Raw genomic sequence first — 21346 nt, forward strand, 5'->3', positions numbered from 1 at the left:
CTTTGTGTTGCTTTTCTCCTATGTGATTTATACTACATTAATAAACTTGCTTGTTCTCTTGTTAATCTTCTGCAGGAATCTGCCCCAAATACAAATTTAAAAGAGGTGACAATTTTATTTTCTCCCCTTCAGAAAAGAGGAAAGGGCTGGGCATGGTGGCTCATGCCTGTAATCCCAGCACTCGGGAGGCTGAGGCAGGAGGATTGTTGTGAGTTTGAGACCAGCCTGGGCTATAAAGTGAGCTCAAGGCCAGCCTGGACTGCATAGCAAGATCCTGTCTCAGAAAGACCAAAAAAAAAAAAAAAAAGAGGAAAGGAAAGTGGTTACATTTAAATATGTGAAGGATGTCTTATGCGTGTAGCTTTACCCTTTTTTTACTTGAGAATGAAATTTGAAAACATTACTTATTTAGTATACTTGCCAAAAACTGTTGATTTCTCAGAACCCTCAGCCGTGTTCATCTCTGAGTCAGTTCACAGATCGAAGCCTCTTGAAGGACAGACGGGGAGGCTGATCCTCTTGAGGACTGCACCGCTGCCAGGGCAGGTACTCCGCTGTACTCCGTCTTGCTGTAACGCCCTGAGCTGATGCAAGGAAGTCATTGGCAGTTCTCCGGCTCCAGCTTTGTGAGTCGATCGTCCCGAGGGTTCTTGGTGGGAGCACTCCAGCGCGGGCAGCTGGCTGTCCACGTGTCTTGCCTGTGACTGCCTGTGCAGGCACCAGAGCTCCCGAGAGGAACAGCTGCCTCCCTGCGTGCCCAGCCAGGGGTGCTGGGTTACACTTGGTGCACATTTTTATGTCCTTCATGCTGCCTCTTTCGAGAACACTGAAGCTGTGCAATTCAGTGAGCAAGAGGAAAAGACGGGGGATGGATCGGTAACTTTCCATCTGTTCCTTCATTCTTCCGTGGTCAGAGTTGATAATCACCTGCCTGCCTAGGGAGGCCAGTCCTTGTTGTGCCCTCCTCGTGGTGCTGTACATTGGGCCCATACTGGATGTGCCTCCTTCCTGCTCTTGTCCCTTCCCAGGAGTGGTGGCAGTAGCAGCACAGCCTTGATTTTTGTCTTTTTTGCAGAGCTGTGAGATGGAAGGACACTGGATCCCTGTGTGCATACACTGCATGCTAAACCGTTACACGAGAGCACAGTAAATGTCTTTATTCTTTAAAGTGTGTTATTGCTTGGTTTCTTGCTATAGCAGTTCGCTTTTTGCCCAAACCCATTTTTAATTTTTGTCAAATGACATTCAAAGATTGGTTTAATTGAAGTTGGCTCTGATCAGGCTGCACTGCTCTGCATTTCCATTGTTCTAGTTGATTTAGGGGTAATGGGGACTGAATATATAGATGACTTCCCAGCCCCCTGGCTTGGAGTTTCAAGTTGTATATGAATGACAAATGATCAAGTATTGTTACAGCCTGATGCACATTTATATAGCACCAGGTATAGGCTATTGCCATAGCATGTGTAGCTTTTTTTGAGTTCTTACTATAGACTGTGGATGTTGTGATACTAGGTCATCACTGGTTAGTAAACTCTTCTGGTTTAGGAACCACAATTAATTAAACAGTTAATACCTTTTCAGCTTTGCTTACCCCATATTCAGAGATTGAAGACTAAGGTGTCTGTGGAGAGCAGGACTCTACAATGGAGGGGGAGAAAAATCTTTGGGAGAAGCAACGTGGGAGAAAATATTTAGCCATCTACATGCTGTGTGCAGTTTCCAAAGCATCAGCTAGTGGAGAAGAGGCCAACGCGAGGCATGTGCGGTACACTGATGGGATAACCATCCCCAGATCGGTACTTCATTGCTTAACCTTTCGCTACTCAGATTGCAACTATTAATGCTTTCTCTTTGTTTAAACAACAACTTTAAAGTTCTCAGCTTGCGAAAGCCATGTCTTGGTGTCAAGGGAAAGAGGGAGGAGGCCGGACATCTTTCTCAGGCACCCATGCCAGGCAGGTAGGGTGGTAGGTGGAGTCTGAAGAGGGAAAGCATTCTGTGCTGAGCAAGAAGACTCTCTTGGTGTCTGACCTAATAGGTGCAGTTCAGTCTCCACAGGATGCTGAAGCCAAAAGGAAGCCAGTGAGGTGGACTAGCACGCTACAGTAGAACCCGTCAGAGCCTTAACCTGCTTGAGCTAACGGGAGGTAGATCTCCTACCCCACCTGTCGGGAGTCCTGCAGTCCTGTGTGCTCCGCGTCACACTGCAAGTCAGCGTTGTGGTGAGTGCATTTACATTAGTCTTGTAATCACCTTTTTCAGTGTCAGTTGTGCAAATGTTTCCATTACCGTGAAATACTAAACTTACTCGTGTTAAGACAACCACTTATATATTCTTCATACTGTCTGGAATCAGTGGTTCCAGTGAGTGGGGTGCAAGTTTCTTCTAAAGTTGGTGTAACGGTACCTTGTACTCATAAAGCAGTGGAGGTGCGGAATTTCCCTTTGGAAGAAGTTGTGGCCAAAACTGATCCTACAAGGGGAGAATCTGACCATTTAGTTGCACCTATTCAAACCCAGTAAACGGGCTGTAATCCTGTGACCAAGTCTGCGTGTGTGTATAGATAACTTCCAGTGTATCTTCTTCTATGTCTACTTCCATAACCATTTTGAAACTCACCTTTAAGTTTTATTTCTCTACTATGGTTTAATTCCATGACCTTGGCAAAGTACAAACTTGGTGGAAAATTCAGTAATTTTGCTCATTTCTCCTCGAAGGGTGCAGTTTGCCTGGAAGCCTCTCTCATGCATTTGAGTTTACAGAAAACCCAGGTGACTGCAGAACAGCATGCCTTCTGACGGTTTAGTGACTGGCTGGATCATCTCACTACATAATTAGTGATTTTCTCATTGGGAAGGATTTTTATCCTAATTGTCACTAGCACTGAATTATGTAATGAGGCGCTGAATGAAATTTTTCATTTTAGATCCCAGTGATTTTTCTTCTCTCTGCATCCACAAAGGTTTTTCTGCAAACAGTAATTAGTTGTGCCTCCCCTAGACAGCTCTAAGGCTAGAGGAATCTTCTGACAGTCCTGAATTAATAACCCAGTTTGGGGACTGGCTGGTAATAGCTGTATTTTGTTCAACAGTGTTTCAGAAATGTTTGAATTAAATTTAGCATTTGAAAGCTGGGAGGTTTCCCGGAAGTTCAGATTCTTGGCTTCCCTTCAGACCGTCTACAAGGCAACACTGGCTCTCCTGTGGCAGGGGTCAGCTCCACACTTGGAGACCTAGCTGTCTTGGGTCTTTGGTCCTGTTTTACTTGCATTTTAACCCCGTGGTGTGTATTCAACACAGTAAGGTTGGATAGCAAATATTTCCTTTCACTGCTGGTGCTTTCGGCTGAACTCAGAAACTAGAGCGTGGACTATAGGAAACAGCAAATGCGTACAGAAAATGAACCATGTTCTCTTGAGGGGAGCTGAAAGGTGCCAGTGCCTTCCAGGGCCTCAGCAGCCTTCTGCAGGGGCCGCTCTGTGGCGAGGAAAACGCACCCGGAGCTCTGCTTCACACCTGAGCGACGAGATGAGTGTGGCAACATTTGATAATTACCTTGGACAGAGAGTTTGGAATTTGGTGACGGACCCCAAGGTACTTCATGCTTAGTAACTAGATCTGTTCACTTAGCAGCTACAGGCTTTAATTTTCTTTCCAGTCGTTTCCTTTTTCCCTTTGTGGTCTTCTCTGTTGCTACAAGCTAGGACTTAAAAGCATGAAGGTGACGTTATCATTGTAGTATTTCTGTGAAACCTTGGCAGGCCATCTGACCCTTACAGGAGGAAATGAAGAAAACCACTGCAGTGGCCGTTGCCAGATTTACCAAAAGCAGATGGCCTTGGAAACTCCTGAGGGCCGTGCCGGAGCTCACTCCAGGCTCGGTGTCATCTGCAGGGTCAGCACACTATAGCTGTCTTCTAAGAGGCTCTAAAACTTTCTTTAAAACCAAGAGATCCGCTCATATTGTGGGAGGTTGTGGGAGGAAAGCTCTCTCCTGTATTATGTAGTAATGTAAATCAGAATTTCCTTTGGAGGAAAATGGAAATATCAAAATTTTAAATAGTGATATCTACCCTTTGTCCCAGAAATTATTTTCTTCCCAAGTTACGTGTACATGTGCTTCTAAAGGATAAGATATAAGTGAGGAAATTCAATTCTGTCACCAAGGGGCTGGTGAAATAATGATGTATATCCAGTGGTAGACTATTAAACAGTCCTTGAAAGGAGGAGATACACTTACACACACTGTGTAGAATGCATATAGTTCACTGCTGTTTTTGGTACTGGGGATGGAACCTAGGACTGCGCACACACTAAGTACATACTCTCCCACTGAGCGTCACCAACACTACTTTTAAGAGGCACACTTAAATAAAGCAGGTGCTTCGAGCGTCTTCTTAGGGAACAAAAGAAGATTCTGATGGTTGATGGCTAAGCTTAAACAGATGCTCTCCACAGCTGCTTGGTTCAGTAAAGCAGATGCTTTGAGCACCTAGAACTTCTTGGGATGAGGAGGAAAAGGAGACGCTTCAGTGTTTGTCCTCTCTGAAATTTTTACCATGTGCTTGCACTTCATTTTCATGGTTACCTGTTTTGAAAATGCACCTGACCAGGGGACGGATGACACAGTTACTCCAGGTACAGGGCGCTCTTCCCGCTGGTGCTTTCTGAAGAACACTTTCCTAGCTCAGGTACACTGTTAATCTCCCTACTCTGTCTGACCCCCGATTTCCTACCAGATTTACGGCTGCCCTCTGCGAGGCCTGACACCTTTCCCCTCTTGATAAGTACAGAGAGCTGGGCGCGGCGCCTCGAGCCTGCTTGCCATCTGCTGGAGGGGTGCCGACACACAGGTCTCAAAGGCGCTGTAACAGCACGGTGCAGAATAAGGCATGCCTGACGCTGGAGCAAACTGAAAGCTCCCTGGGTATGTTGAGAAAGATTTGTATTCAGAAAGGTAGTTTGTTATTTATTAAGCGTTTATTAAATACCTCCCTAAAAGGCCCCAGATGCCACCAGGATCTTTAGTTAGGACTGAGACATATGCAAGAATGGCACATATCAAAATACCTGCTCATTAGTTCAACATAATTTTACCTTGAACTAGACCCTCAGAGGAACTTGAAATAGTGGCACAGCATCCACTAATTTAAAAGATTTGAAAAGAAAAAAACCAGAGAACCTAGCTTTGAAAATTGCTTTTAAAGGCCAACAGATTAGCTGAAAGGGAAGGATGAAAAGGAATAACCCTGCTTCAAATCTAAAAGACTTCTGCCACAACAAGCTGATCCTCGTATTTTTTAGAGCTGAGAGAAAACACATCCACCCAGACAGTTGCTATGTATTTTTACCATATATTCCAGGGGTATGTGGGGTTTTTTTGTTTTTACATTTATACAGTTAACATTGCTTGACCCATAAATAACACTCGTGAAATTAATAGGGCCGTAGTTTAAGAGTATTTACATAGCCCCACCATGCATACAGAGCCTTTAATATTGAAAAGAATTTTTTTTTAAATTTTAACTTTCCATCACTAGGCAATATAAATTTGACTGTCTAAACTTAGAAGCCCTGACTAAACCACAAGCAAATCATTTCATCCATAAATGCTGTTTCTGCTTCCCTAGCAAGTCTAGCACTGCAGTGTAACAAACATCTTGCAATTCAGGGATATAAAAATATCAGCTTTAAAATCTGAACTGTACAGTATGTACATTAATATTTGCACCGTTAAATTAGGAATACACTTAAGTCTATGAAATACTACATTATAAATAGCAACTTTTTTCCTATCTGTAGCGGAAGCTAATACAATGTTTACCTGGCTAATGGGGGCCGGAGGGAGATGAGTTGGCCTCACACGAGGGGATGCACAGTGTTAGCTGGCTCATTATGACGATGTGCATGCCTCACGAGACAGACCGATCAGGACCGACGCCAGCCCGACTCACGGAATGACAAACACTATTGCGTTACAAAGGTGGCTGGAGTTCTCCATCTTCTAAAGTGGACACCCCCGTCCAATCACCTCGGGTCCATTTCTTTGGAGACTGAGCAGCTGGATGAAACTAGTGCACCTGCCGCAGGCACAGGACGTCACGTTAACCTGGCACCACCCAAGGAGGGTAAACCGGAGGAAGCACACCTTTCAAATGGTAATCTGACACTGTAAACAGCAGTAGGGGTCTCACTTACGCGGGCAGAGAAAGCACTTTAAACTATCTTAGCAACTTTCCTATGGAAGAAAAAGAATATTCTGATGGTTAATGGCTAAGCTTAAACAAATGCTCTCCACAGCTACTCGCTTAGGAAATAATACAGTTTTTGCCTTTGTGTCCTTTTTTCTTCTTGGATTTAGTTGTCCTCTGACCAAACTGAGGGGTGGGGAGTGCAGAAGACGGACTAGAAAGGTCGTCTGTATAGTAGGCAAATCTCTGCGGCCTGGGCTGAGGGATGGGTTGACCAAGAAAATACCCTTCTTCTTCTGAGTCGGAGGAGGAGGAGGAGGAGGAACACCAGGAGTCATCATCCTCACCGTAGAGGCCCAGAAACCTGTTCATCCCGGGGTTCTGCAGTGCATAGTCGGACGTGGCGTGGGCATACTGGCCGTAGAGATCACTGTTCTGGATGTACGCTTGGATCTCCCGGGCACTTTTGTTCTGTATAAATTTCTCGTAGTTATCGGGGGTGTAAAGCCTCAGTCTGTCTTTGGGAGAGTACTTCCGTTCTGTGACAAGGTTCAGGGCGTTGTCAGAGCGGGACTTTCTACTTCTCCTGCGGCGATGGTGGTGAGGCCGAGAGCCCCTCTCTTCAAAATGATAGACCCGTCGCCGAGTCCTTTCGCTCATGGGAGGCTGCCGGATTTCGATGTTGTCGTAGCTTCCGTTGTCAATGACGTCATCTGAAAACTTGACCTGCTGGGGCCTGGATTGAGACTTGGATCTTCTGAGCACTGGCAGATGTACTGGTTTTTCTTCGGGCATGATTTTTTCTGGACATAACTCTGAACTTAGGCTTTTTAGGGATTCTGCGCTCCTGTGCAGCATGGATGAGTTCAGGGTTCCCATGTTGCTCATTTTCTCGCAGTCTTCTGTTTCCATCTCCTCAAAGTTCTGCAGAGAATATAACGATGGTCTGGGCTTGCTTTCCCCATCTACGGAAGCCCCTGGAACAGAAGCCACAGACAAAATGTGATTGTAACCTGACATTATTACATGCCAGCTGCCACACGGAAGCATCTCAAAGAAAACTTCCAAGTTCAGTGTTTAATTGAAGCCCTCCAGGGAAGAACGGCTGGAGGGCTGTGCAGCTCAGTGGTCAGCACTTGCCTAGCACGCCTGAGTCCTGGGGCTTCATCTTAGCACCACAGCGTGCTTTTCCTCACCACCCCCACAGGTCACTGTCAGCAGCGGGCAGCCACTAAAGCCTTCCTAGCTGCGCCGCAGTGACGTAGGCTTTCTGACAGGACCAGGTGTCCTTAGCCTGGCTATAAACTCGCCGCACAAGGGCAACACTTCTGCGTCTGTGAAGACACTACAGATACGAGTTCACAGCAGGCCTGTTATATAGGCTGTTCCGTAGTCAGGGCTGTTTTACGAATATAATGTGGATAACTGCTATGAGAACATAAAGTAGTATTTTATAATAAAAAGCTTCCGATCATTTTCAGCTGTGTCTTGCCATACAGGGAAATATTTTTAAAAGTTACAAACTTTCGAGTATTCAGGCCAATTTAAATACCTTAAAAAATATATAGAACAATCCAAAGAGTACAGACGCTTTCAGATACCATCCAGAGCAGCCTCCCTTATCCAAAATAAATTCAGTTTTCTCTGCTTTAAACTAGGGCTCATCCCTATCTAAATAGACTCTTCTGGAAATATTTTTACGTACACACTCACCTGTACACACACGTTTATTTTGCTGTAGCGCCTGGCATTTAAACAAAATGCTTCCCTACCCTTGGCCTACAGCTGTAAATAACCCTGCTGCACTACAATCATTTGAGTAAACTTTGGCTCCTTTTTCAATTACCCCGTAAGCCCCAGACGACTTACCTGTGATGTTAGACAAAGCCAGAGAATCCATAGAATCTCGGACACTCTGTTCTGGCTTCAGGTCGGACAAACACTCCAGGGAGTCCTCATACCACTGCGCTTGGTCATGACTGTATCCCGAGGCACCATGGTCCAGGTCCAGCTCCTGCAGCCTCCGACTGCTCGCGGGCCCTGGGTGGCTGCCGTACGCGGAATCACCCAGCCCATCTTGCGACTGAGCCCAGTACATATCAGATTGGTATTTCTTACTTGCAAGGCTCTGGTGATTTTGCTTTAACTCCGGGGTGCTCTTCACCATGTTATCCGATATCCAGTGCTCACTAGCTCTCAGGTCCCTCTCGCTAGGCTGCGGCCGAAAGAGGCTTTTATCGCCGAACTTGAGCAGGAGCTGTGTCATGTAATCTTCATGCTCAGCCCACTCTTCAGACTCCTCGGGGGCTTCGTGCTCCACCCTGCCTTTCCAAAATTCCTCACTGGCGAAACTGGCTCCTTGTCGGGAGAGACTCAGATCCTCCAGCTTCCGGGACAGGGTGTCGTTGGTACCGCCCGAGAGGCCGGGAAACTTGTAGTTCAGCGCGGGGGACAGGAGGAGAGACTGCCGGCACTGATCTGCCGACCTGCTGCTCTTGCCCATGCGGACGCTCTTCCTGGAGTCTCTGGAGCGCGCGGACTGGAAGGCAGAGTCGGAAGAGTCGGAGGCGTGGATGTCCTCCCCGAGGCTGCAGGTTTTGGAGCAGTAGATCTGACCTTGTTTGGGAAGGAACGGGCACCCCAGCAAGGAGGCCTTACACTGGGCACAGGAGAAGCATGCTTCCGTGGCGTGCCAGTGCTGCCCGTCGTAGGTCATCTGTGCGTGGTCCACACCTGGGCAGAAGGAAGGGAAAACGGGCATCGCTTAAGGTGCGAAGGGAAGAAGGAGATGGAGGAAAACCGGACGGGGGAACTTTGCAGTGATGGAAACGATGTTGATCTCGACAGGAGGGTGGGTTACATGGCTACAGTTAATCCTCATGACGTACAGATTGTTCGCCTGACTTTCCCTGCTACTGAAATTTATCTGCCTCCCCAAGGTCAGTAAGCCTAACACACACCTGGTCACTCACAGGCATGCCGAGGGGGAGACATTAAAGTCGGCCAACACTCGCATTCCTAGCTGCATTCTTTTGTTTTGTTTTTCTTCCGGTACCAGGAATCGAACTCACGACCTTGCGCTCGCCAGGCAGGCGCTGTGCCGCTGAGCTAAATCCCCAGCCCCGCTAGCTGCGTTCTGACAAAGGGATGCTCTGCCTCCGATTTCAGGTCCCTTACTGCGAGCCAGTGGCCTGCTCGTGGCCTGCTGAATGCCACGGCTTCTGCGCTTTTTACCGGTAACTTTGCTGCTTGAGATGCACCCACGAATAACGCTGAGGTGCTCCCCAGTGCTGCCGAGGTGCAGGGCTGTGACGGGTCTGAGACAGACTTCTGGCCGAGGCCTCCGCGTCAGTCCACGACTGAGACACGCACGCGTTGGCGCAGACGTGCTCGGGCCACAGCACACACTAGCCTGGCACCTGGGGGACGCGCGTCCATCCCAGCACGGGGGCACTGTGTGTGCCCGACCACAGGCTCACGGGAAGCTGCGCTCGGCCTCTCTCCGAGGATCCCTCCTCCGTGTCCCACATGCAGCGCTCCCCAGGGCACACCCTGAGAGTGGACTGTACCTCCTCACTCCAAAACTCAGCTCCAACGTGTAAGATCCACATACTGCACTGCACGTAAATTACACCTCAGTTTTTTAAAAAACAGACGCGCAGGGCTGATCGTGTGCCGCGGACTCACCGATGTGCTCCCCGCAGGTCTCACAGTACTCGGCGTACAGGGACTCGAAACAGCCGCAGCAGAAGGGGCGCCCGTCCTTCATGATGTACCGCTGTCCCCCCAGGGCCGTCTCGCACTCCAGGCAGCAGAAGTGCTTCATGTGCCAGTGGCGACCCTCCGCTTCTGTGCACTCGTCGGCAAAGATTATCTGTAAGAGGGAACGTGGGGACGTCAGATGCGAGGAGAACAAACGCGAGCTCTGTCCTTGGCCAAGTAATTTACGTGTCCTGGGCAGCTGACAGGCAGTGGCTCTTCCATCCGACGGCTGACCGTGTTTCTTACAGCTGCCGGCCTAACCCTAACTTGGCTGAGCTGCAGAGCAGGGACAGAAGGCTGCCCAAAGCAAAGCACATAAACGCTTGCCTGACTTGAAAAGGCCAGGTGTGGCGGCACGCACCTGTCATCCTCGCATTCGAGGAAGCTGAGGCAGGATGATACCAAGTGTGATGCCAACCTGGGCAACTTAAGTTAGTGAGGCCCTGTCGTAAGAATGTATTAGGAATGTAACTCAGTGCAAAGGCCCTGGGTTCAATCCTCTGTTCTGGGGGTGAAGGGAGAGGATGCTGGGAAAACCATGTATACTCAGAGGAGATACATTTGGTTCTATTTTTGCTGTCCAGGGACACATTAACATTGAGATATTTTAGTTGTCTGAGTGGAACAAAACAAAAAGTCTGTAGAGCTTTCATAGTTAGATGGTGAGACTGTAAACAGCACTTGCATAGACACATAACGTTTCATTTAACCTGGTGGCCATCTCTAGAGTATGTATGGACTTTTTGTTTCTTTCAAGAAAGTGTTCAGTCACTGTAGCATATCCTTGGAAAAAACCAAATCTAGGAAAGTTAACATTTAACACTTAGCTAAGCATGGTAACAGGTGCTAATATCGTAAGGTTGATAGGGCCAGGTGTGGTGGCACACGCCTGTAATCCCAGCACTTGGGAGGCTGAGGCAGGAGGACTGTTGTGAGTTTGAGACCAGCCTGAGCTACAAAGTGAGCTCAAGGCCAGCCTGAACTGCATAGAGAGACCATGTCTCAAAAAGACAAAAAAAAAAAAAAAAAAATTTGATCTGGGGTGCATGCTGAGATACTGTCTCAAAAAAAAGAAGTCTGAAAATTTACTGTCACTGATTGAAGGAGACTAAGGGTACCACAGAGTACCCTGCACCAGATCGTGGGATAGAAAGGGGACGTCAGGACCGGAAATGGGCAGATACAGCCTGCAGTTCAGCCTTGGTCTTACACCAGCGCTGACTGCTTAGTTTTGATACACGCACCAAGATGTCACATCTGGGAAGAGTGGGAGAAGGGTATAGGAATTCTGTGCCTTTTCAACATTTCTATCAGTTTAAAGTTACTTTAAGGCACTTAAAGAAAAGCAGTGCCCTTCCCGTCATCCCTTCTCTCACATGCCCCGGAGATGACCACTCTTCCCTGCCATGTGTCTGTCCGTGCCTTTTCTGAGTGTGTACAAGTGTGTATTCTCTGCTGGTCCTCCCTGCTCTGTGCTGGACAGGGATAAGATCATCCTCATACTCCTCTGCAGCTTGTTTCTCGCCACCCATCCCGTTAAGGTCCCCCCCATACTTGGGAAAACAGACACCTGCCGGTCTCTCTTACTAGTGACGGATTACTCCACTGTATCAAAGTACAAGGTTATCTTAAAATATGCACACACAGTAAAAACCTGGAGACACACATATCTGCTTAGCTGTAAACAGTGGAAATCTGGCTATCAACGTATTTTTTTCCAACGTGAAGGGATGAACTCTTTTACCTCGTCGCATGCGGAGCACCGGGGCTTGAGTAGTTCCGCGTGGTGCCTGCCACAGTGAATTTTTCCATCCTGATAAAAATAGATGAGGTCGACCAGCAGCTCGTTGCACGTGAAGCACACAAAGCAGGACGGGTGCCAGCACACGCCAGGGCCGGCCCGGGAGGCGAACACCGCCACCTCCCCTCCGTTTATCTTCAGTCCACACTGCGAACAGATTGGATGGGTTTAGGCTGCCGGCTGTAACGGCTGGCTTCCCAGCCTCTCCTGCTCTACCACAGGCCCCAGAGTTAGCAAGAAAGCTTTGATTTCTGCCTCCTCTTGTCGGTGACGATGGCTCTAATACTGGCTTACTGAGAGTCTCAACTGCAGCGGACATGCTCTGCTGGACGGCTGCACCGAGCTGTTTCTGCGTGGGCTTCATCCTGAGCTACCTCCTGCTGGTCCACTCCCTCAGAACTAGCAGGAAGGACCCTGGCCCAGCCTGCTTTCACCCGACGGTCAGAGCGGGCGGAGCGACCCCCCGTCACACAGTGGCGCAGCCCCTTGTGAATACGAGGGACTGCAACGGAAGAGGCGAGGCTGTCCCGTGTTTCTCAGAGGTTTTGAGGACGCACACCTGCGGCAGCTGTCTCCTAGCCCCACCCATGCCGTCCCACGCCGCTCGCGCTAGAAAGCTACCTGCTCGCACACGGCGTGCAGCGCTGCCCTGGACAGAAGCTTGATCGTTCCCCGTCCCAGCGCTTCCTTCTTCCGCTGGGCACTGAACACCTGCAGCTCCTTCTTCTCCTCTTCACTCAAGGACTGGCAGTACCGCACCTGCACAGGAGGGGAGAAGCAGCCCCGCTGCAGTGCAGTCCTCCCACCCCGTCCTTCACTCTCGGAGTGTCGGGAAGGAGCGGCCACACCTAAATCTTGCCACCTCTGTAGGAGAGGGGAAGTGTCATCTGAAGAAACATCCTTGTTTTTATATTTAAAATATGAAATGTTAGCGGGGTGTGGTGGCTCAAGCCTGTAATCCCAGCAGTTAGGAGGCTGAGGCAGGAGCATCGCTGTGAGTTTGAGGCCAGCCTGGGCTACAAAGTGAGTTGAAGGCCAGCCTGAACTGCACAGCGAGACCCTGTCTCAAAAAGACCAAAAAATAAAAAACAAATACGTAATAAAACAATATGAAATGTTTAAACCCTTTGCAGAAAGATGCTGACAAATCTAAGATACTAACCTTTCCCAACAGGATTTAAGCTTGTTCACTGCCACCTCCACCCTACTTTCTACTACACTCCACTCTGGGCTCAGCTTCCACAGTGGGGCGGTAGGGGGTCTCTCAGGATCTGTGGGGCCCTGGTGGGTGGCTGCAAACACCGAGACCCAGCGTGTGTTCAGTTTATTGCTGGATGCCCTTTCTCCTCTGGAGCGGAAGGCTGTGTTCTCAGGCCACATTCTCAGAGAGAGGGCTCTGGTCAGCCAGGAGCCGGGGTTTCGGGGAAGCACCTTACAGCTTATCATGTACCTGCTTCTTTCTCATTAGCCTTCTTCCTGCTCCTTTACCTCGTTATCATGTGGTGGCAGCTGGTACAGAAGCTGTTTAATCCGATGTTTCTCTCCAGGGCTGTTAACATAAGGAACCTTTTCCTCTGGCAGACATGCAAAGTAGAGCTGGATCTGCATAAAGGACAGAGAGAGTGACATCAGTACACGGAACCTGAGCCTCTTGGCTTACTCGGTCTTCACCCTCCCCTTGGTGCAGGCTTTGGCCTCCGGAAGCTAATGAGAAGACCCGCTGAGCCAACACAGAACTGCGGACCTGCAGAAAACCAGCATCCAGCTGCTAGATGGCTCTTCGGGAATGCAATTTGTAGGGACAATTAGGGACATCATAAATGAGGTGCCATAAAATATGCACATTTAACGTTACTGGTCCTCAGTCAGTGTTGCAGGGGTCAGCCAAGGGATCAGCCTGAGTTCACCCGGGCAAGCTGTGCGGTCACCACAGTCCGTGGGACACTCGCGACTCCGGCCGCTGCACAGCGCGTGGCACCTGCTCTTGGGATTTTACACGTCAGACAGAAGCTGTTCTGTTGAACGCTGTAGATGCCTCGATCAGGTTCTCTCATGCGGTGGCTTCCTAGTGTCCAATCTGCGGGGTCAGTTTTTCCAAAGAAACTAGAGAGGAGCCATGCTGCACGGTACTTAGTTCACTCAGGACTTAACTTTTGTTTTCTGGTGTCTTTAAGGAACATCCCTTGATCAGTACTGCACAGGGTACATACCGCAGTGAGGAGAAGGAATAAAAGTGATTCCAGGAAAGAGACGGATGAGGGGTTGGGACCTGTGCCTCAGTCTCCGTGCTTTGTTTTGTTACGGTTTTGTTTTTTGAGGTAGGGTCTCAGCATGTAGTTCAGGCTGGCCTCAAACTCAGGACTGCCTCAGCCGTCCAGGTGCTGGGATTACAGGTGTGTGCCACCATGCCCAGCTGGTCTGTATATTTTCAGAACAATGGTCTGAAGTCCAAAATCATTCTAGAAAACAGAACAGGATGACACGGTCCCACCTGCTCAGGTCTGAGGCCTGGGGGGACCCAGGCGTACTCCTCCAGGGCGCAGCCGGAGTCATCATCCGACGTGGAGCTTCTCTGACACCCGAAGGCCAGCTTGCTCATTTTGGGCTCCATCTCCAAAGGCATAGTACTAAAACGAAACCCCGGGTTTCTCAGTTGCAGGACATCCAGTCGAGGCTGCTGTGGACAACCGCAGAGAAAACAATTTACCAACAGGAGGAATTCCTCACGTCTTCCAGGGCTTTTCCTGGATACTTGTTTGCCCACTGCTGGGCCCAGGGAAAGCAGAAATTTATGGGGTCACCGCCTTTTAGTCCCCAGGGCTACTTAAAATCCAGGGCTGTATAGAGTTTGGAAATGGCCCTGTACCAGCTCAGTTCTTCCAAAACTGCCATCAAAGCTGGTTTACTTCAGTTGCCTTGAAAAGGCACCTCTCTACACATACGGCTCGCTGGAAAAGTACTCAGGAAACTGTTCTGACTTCCTAACTTGCCTACAAGTGAAAACCACGTGACTTCACAGGCCTTGCAGGGGGGCGTGCTGGGACCGGGCCATCTGTCCTGCTCACCACCACGAGCCATGGAATGGCACCTTGCTCAGCTCCATCTTTCCTAAGCAAGTTGGCCACTAAGGCAGCTGCCTGCTGGGAATGGGTCCCCTGGGCCACACTGCTTAGGTTTCAGACTTCTGGTCATGACACTAAACTCAGTTATACACCAAACAGAAATAGCACAGCTAATCATTACGTAGTACATGAAGTCCTCAAGCTTTCAGAGTGGGCTGGAGTCAGCCAGACATTTGTCAACAAGCAGTAACTGAATACAGCATTAGATTCAAATAAAAGCCAGCTTGGTCCCTACTAATTAACTGCATTATAAGCCAGCACTTACTGAAAAGATACGCAGTACCTACAGTGTGTGAAATGCCATGAGCCAACCCACTGCTGGGTCCTCCTCTGAATGAAAAGCAGCCTCAGATGAAGAGCAATCAAGGGGTCAAGATATGCCCTGTCCTAAGACCCAGAAACTCTGGTCCCCTGGCTTGTCTTCCAAGTGTCTTTTGAGTCTCATCCCTCACCCAAAGAACTAAGGGGAAAAAAATAAAAGAACTTTTAGAACCAGGTGGAACTTTTGATATCTGCATCCGCCCCCCCCCATGATGTAAAGAAAGAAAATTATAATTAGTCCAACTCAATCATTTTATTATTTTTTTGTCTTTTTGAGACGGGGTCTCGCTATGCAGTTCAGGCTGGCCTTGAGCTCACTTTGTAGCCCAGCCTGGTCTCGAACTCTCAACGATCCTCCTGCCTCAGCCTCCTGAGTGCTGGGATTACAGGGGTGCACCACCACGCCCGGCTAATTCAATCATTTTAGAGGAAAGATGGGTCAGAGACACTAATTACTTTCCAGGGTTCACAGCTAAAAGCAGAGTCAGACTTTCCTCAAATTCTTCTGCCTCATTAAATGTTTTCATTTGCTTAAACACAAAGGAAAAAGGCAATAAAAATGAACTAATTTCAGCACAAGATAAGGTCATTTTCCACCAACTATTTCCATGCCAATTCTACTTACTGTTAGAAAGTGTTACCTATTGAAATATGATTATCAACAAGTACAGTTTTTCCTTTATAAATCAGACACTTAAATAATTGAAGTTCTAATAGTTCACAAACAGGAGGCCAAGCACCTCATGGCTGTGCAGTCTTTACTAACAGGAGGAGCAATGCCTATTATTCTAATAAATTTAACTTTCATTCACCCTGAACGAAGTAAAGACGACCTCATTTCCCACACTGCTGCACGGAGGCTGTGACCTTTCAGACGAGCTGTTTCACACAGGTGTGGTTCATTCGTGTCTTAGGAAAGGCTTTCCAAACACAGGCGCGTTCCCTTAGCTCCTCAGTGAAAAAGGATGTGTCAGAGGCAGTCAGCAAGTGTCTTGGCTCTAAGCCTTTCCCTCTCGTTTTGAAAAAACAACCTCCACTTGCGAACCAGAGGCTGAGCCTTTCATTAGTAACTCAAAAGCCCCCACCTGAACTGGTGTCTTCAGTGCAATTTAATCTGATTCATGAACTCTCAACATTCGTCCCTTGCCTAATCTGGCCGGGGAGAGACCCTACGTCACGTGCTCTGCGGGCTTACAAAGGATATAACTAGTAAGTTGAACTTAAAAATTTAATGTAACTCTACGACGCCATTAGAGAAAACACCACAGATGATGACAAACCATGGACTTTTCCAGGCTAGCACAAAGACTGTCAGAGATCTCAATTTCACACTGTACTCCTTGATTAGCCTTTGGCGGAAAATGTAAATTGCTGTCTGGAAGAAGGAAGGTCAACACCAGCACTACCTGCTGACATGGATGTGGTGACGGTCACACATCACACCTGTGACCTGCACGTGTCCACTCCGTCCTTTCAACTAACTGCACTGAAGACAGTCACTCACCGACCAGAGAGTACAACCGTAGGAACACGAGTGACAGAAACGTGACATTCAGCTTTGATCGTACTCTGAAAGATCACACACTCCTTCTGAGTGCAGCCTGGCACATGAATTCCTTTTCACCTGCCATCTTTTCAGGTACACGAAGTTAGCAGAGATCAGGTTTATTCACACACCATGTGCAGCACCCCAGGGTAGATGGTGTAACTCAAGGGACTGAGCCTCGGGATCCATGTCCAAGGCTGGTAGGTTAAAGCCATGGCCTCAGGATGGCGATTTGTGATCCCAGTGGCCATAGGCCTCCCTGACCCCACTCTGCCTCCTAGGGGTGGCAGCGGATCACGCCATCTCTTTCGTGATGGGCGGGGCCCCCACAGTGCAACCCAGCTGCAGAGGAGACAGCGTCCACCCGTCCAGTACCACCTTGTAGGCCAAGACAGGAGGCATGAGAGCAGCAGATCAAAGGGGAAAAGTCGGCTGACTTCCTTTTCACCTGTCATCTTTTCAGGGACATGAAGTTAAACAGCAGAAATCAGGTTTATAAAACAGGCTGAGCTATACTAGAAACAAAATTTCTCAAACCTGGGGCTGTGTAAAATGTCTTCTCATCACAACTTTTCTTCTGCAGAATGACCCGTAGACAACCATGACCCTACCTTACACCTCGCACTTTGCTTATTCTTTGTAATTGTAAAATTCTGATTCATTTCAAATTTCAGCAAAGTCACAGGGTGAAGGAACTCTCCTCTACTCTATACCTGGACTCGTGGTTGCACCCACTCGCTCTTCTGCTTTACCCCAGCATCTTCCCGCCCCAGACCCTCGTGGGACCCATCTGAGTGGATTTTTTGCATTCTCTTACAGCCACAGTTAAATATGTTCTTTTAAAAACATTTAATTAAAAGCAGGTGTTTCGTGCAAAGACTGGGGGTATAGCTCATGTCAAGAGTTCCTGCTCAGCATGAGAGCCCTGGGTCTGACCCCCAGCACCAACCCTCCTACCCGCAAAACAACACACTTTTGAAAGCTAGAAACAACGAAAAGCCGAAGTCGCATAAACCGTCAGTGTTCTGCGGCTTTTCTAGGGCAGGTTACCGTCCTGCTCTTCAAGTGCCGAGTGCATGACAAGGCTGCGTGAACCAACCCTGCCTAGGTTTGGAAACCAACAGGAGTCCTCCCTCTCCGGTATGTCTTTATCCTTGTGAGTGTAAGCACATCTCATGAACAGAATATCGACAGCAGAACCATGTTCAGGAATGGGATTGTTCAGGTTCCAAAGGATCTGACCACCTGGAGGTGCGCAGAGGAACAAAACCTTCGCTGGCCAGCAAAACGTCTGGATAGCACCAAGGCCCAGCACAGGGGACACAGGTCTGAATTTCATTCAAGCAGGCTGTGTGCGGTGCAGACACTGTTTTGAGGACCAAACGCACCAAGTAAAGAAATAACAGCAACAAAAGCAAAGGGCACGAGACATGAGCCTGCAGTTGGCAGAGCGGGGTACTTTTTTCTCAGGATTGTCACAAGAACAAGCCGTGGGGGCTGGGGATTTAGCTCAGCGGCAAAGCGCCTGCCTGGCAAGCGCAAGGTCGTGAGTTCGGTTCCTGGTACCGGAGGGAAAAAAAAAAAAAAAAAAAACAAGCCGTGCCACAGAGAATGGACTGCTCCATTTTTCTCTCATCCTTTCTGCCCCCTTCATGAAAATAGTGAAATAGTTACTCACCATTTATTTTGTATTTATTTATTTATTGTCTTTTTTGAGACAGGGTCTCGCCGTGCAGTTTAGGCTGACCTTGAGCTCGCTTTGTAGCCCAGGCTGGTCTTGAACTCCCAACAATTCTCCTGCCTCAGCCTCTGGAGTGCCGGGATTACAGGCATGTGCCCCCATGCCCGGCTTTATTTATTTATTTATTTATCTGTCTGTCTTCTCACCATTTAAAAAACAAACACAAACAGCTTGCAGGTGCGACTTCTCCATCATCGTATGATTGTCAAGAGAACATCCGACCCAGGGGAAAAGAGACGGGCAGAGAGCGGAACTGGCGCTGAGTATTCAGGGAGCTCAGCCCTGCAGGCCTCACCCTTTCACAAGTTACTGAGCATCTGGAGACCTGGTTCTTTAAAAGTAGCCACCGCCTGCCTTCCTGAGATGAAGGCTGCAGAAGAATTTCAAATCAGAAAGAAGTTACATGCATATAAAGAAACAGTTCTGCTGCAGTTGCTCTCGCAGCTGGCGTGGTGACCGCACTGACTGGATGGGTTTTCTGGAGGCTGACCAGTGACACGCAGAATAGGAACAACCTGTTAACAAATGCAGACCACATTGTGACACCTGGGGGCCATTTCTTTGAGCTCGGGAGGGCCCCAGCCTCCTGAAAGGGAAATGATTCTGCCGCCATTTCCAGCTGCCCAGCTCACACCAGTGCACGCACACTGCGTGTGACGTCTGCGGGGGCGCGGCAGGTCTCCTCAGGAGCCTCTGCTGGACACATCATAAACACCTCGGATATGCTTGCCTGTGAGGGCACCTGTTCCCCAAGTTAGAGCATGGCTTCATTTGTCCAACACAGTGACATAAGGAGGGATGCCTTGTGAAATTTACTTTCTCAATTCCTTCGCGCCATTCATCCATCTTTATATTTAAAAATCACTATGGATGGGTTCTGGCAACCAAGAAGGCAAACGACATTTATTCCATTAAATGCCAGGACGTTAAACATACAGTGCAGCCACCGTGATAAGAATGTTTCTAAATTCCATGATGCATTTCCATGTTTTCACAGTGTCATGTGCCAATTCTGTGCGATTTAGCCTTTGGCTCATCGCTTGTTTTCATTTCGAGCACAGTGGAAAGAGCGCTGGCCTCAGGATTCAGGAAAGTCGAGTTTGAGCCCAGCGCATGTGACCCGGCCTGGTTCCTCCCCTGGAACAGGAGGGGAGTGCAGGGCTACTTCTAACGTGGAGCCGTTGTCCAGCGTCTCTCAGCTCCGACCCAAACCTTTCTGAGGTCTCCCTTCCTCCTCACTCTTGTGTTTGCATTCCTGCTGTTTGTCTTTTAGGAAGACACAGCCAGCCACCTCCAAGCCTTTTTAAAAAAAAATGGACAAAATTGCTTCCAATATTCTTTATAGACAGCTAATTGTTGAAAAAACTTATCCAAAAATACAGAGTGATTACATGGTGGATGAGGCTTTAACCATTCCTTCTATAAGCACAGGAATCACTGGTGAAAGGAGACAGCACGCTGCACGGGAAGGTGTTACTCAAATCAAAAAGCAGCTGTATATTTTGCTGTGCTACTTTGGTTACTTGGGGATCTACTTTTCGCTGGGCTGTACGCTGCATCAGAGTCGCTAAGGACTATCGTTTTGACTGAACCTGACATGCACATAACTGAGCCTTTGCTGGTTTTTCCTAGAGAGCTGAGTAAGTATAGCATGTGAAGTATAGCACGTGAAGTATAGCGTGTGAAGCATAGCATGTGAAGTATAGCGTGTGAAGCATAGCATGTGAAGTATAGCATGTGAAGTATAGCGTGTGAAGTATAGCATGTGAAGTATAGCACGTGAAGATCCAGAGGTGGTGAAGAACGGGCAGTTTCACCAGAACACAGATCCTCCCAAAGAAGCAACAACAGAGAGCAAGGGTGCCTCAGATTTTCAAGCATTACACCTGTCAGGCAGGAGACTTGGGGCTTCCCACAGCAGGCAGTGGGACATGAGGAGAGGTGCATATGTGGGAGATGCCTGGTATTTCTGGTCTTTAAGAAGCAACAAGGTAGCAACAGGAAAAAAAAACAACAGGCCAATTCACCCAGTATCCCTAAACATGGTGGCTGAGGGAAGGGACAGTATTATGGGAACAGGAGAGGGGGAAACTGAGTCAGAGGTACAGTTCTGAGGATCAGGAGATTGAAAGATGGCATATACCAGTATATAACGTTCCAGAACATACAGGGTAACTCGGAGCGAGGCAGCATTTGAGGTAGCTCAGGGGAATGCAGAATTCGGTCAGATACATACTGAGATTATAACTATGTATCAGTCAGTTCTGATATGGTTCCTATTATCACCTTCTTGGACCAAGTCACCAAATCAAAATCACGCAAACACAAAAGAGAATAATGTTCGGTGCCTGTAGCTGATTATGATGTCGAAGGTCGTACCCCTATTACCAGTTCTCTCCCCACTGAATTCGCTCTCGTTCCTAGGCTATCATGACTGCCATGGCGTGGTAGGGTTCCTAGGAAAAGCATTTCTGTGTGAACACGCTCAGGGAAGCTACGAGTCCTTTGATGGCCCAAACCAGCACAGATGAGGCTCTGCGAAGTCAGTACCGCTGACGTTCCCTAGGTGTCCCCCGCGGCTAAGTGCACCCTGTGGGCCACGAACTGTTCAGTGACTTCTTGGTTAAGCTGCTGTTAAGGCCTCAGTGCATACAAGATGGGTATCACAGGTTCTGCACTCAGAAACCCCTCTAACCCTTCCAGGCTGGACACGCGAGTCGACGAAAGCACAGGCAAAGGTGCCAGTCCAGAAACCTGCAGCATCTCCCCTTTCAACACAAAACCACCACCTTTCTGCACATACCCATTTCCTTCTTGAGGACGTGCTTAACTTAGTAAAAAGCTATCAAAATGACCGCA

At 48.4% G+C, this 21346-nt stretch overlaps 1 protein-coding gene across 3 annotated transcripts in view; it reads right to left on the reverse strand.

Annotated features, from left to right (window-relative positions):
• Positions 1-4964: 4964 nt before the first annotated feature.
• Positions 4965-21346, reverse strand: part of Prickle1 (prickle homolog 1) — a 92893-nt gene continuing 76511 nt past the window's right edge. For all 3 annotated transcript variants that reach the window (XM_005406578.2, XM_013505663.1, XM_013505664.1), the window contains exons 2-8: positions 14249-14434; positions 13246-13359; positions 12379-12516; positions 11701-11904; positions 9882-10068; positions 8064-8927; positions 4965-7171 (exon numbers count right to left, since the gene is read on the reverse strand). In XM_005406578.2, the coding sequence (XP_005406635.1) occupies positions 6312-7171; positions 8064-8927; positions 9882-10068; positions 11701-11904; positions 12379-12516; positions 13246-13359; positions 14249-14434 (2553 nt within the window). In that variant the 3' untranslated portion in view covers positions 4965-6311. The remainder of the gene's footprint in view (positions 7172-8063; positions 8928-9881; positions 10069-11700; positions 11905-12378; positions 12517-13245; positions 13360-14248; positions 14435-21346) is intronic.

The sequence above is a fragment of the Chinchilla lanigera genome, unplaced genomic scaffold, assembly GCF_000276665.1.
Source record: "Chinchilla lanigera isolate Chin_1 unplaced genomic scaffold, ChiLan1.0 scaffold00099, whole genome shotgun sequence".
Lineage (NCBI taxonomy): Eukaryota > Metazoa > Chordata > Mammalia > Rodentia > Chinchillidae > Chinchilla > Chinchilla lanigera.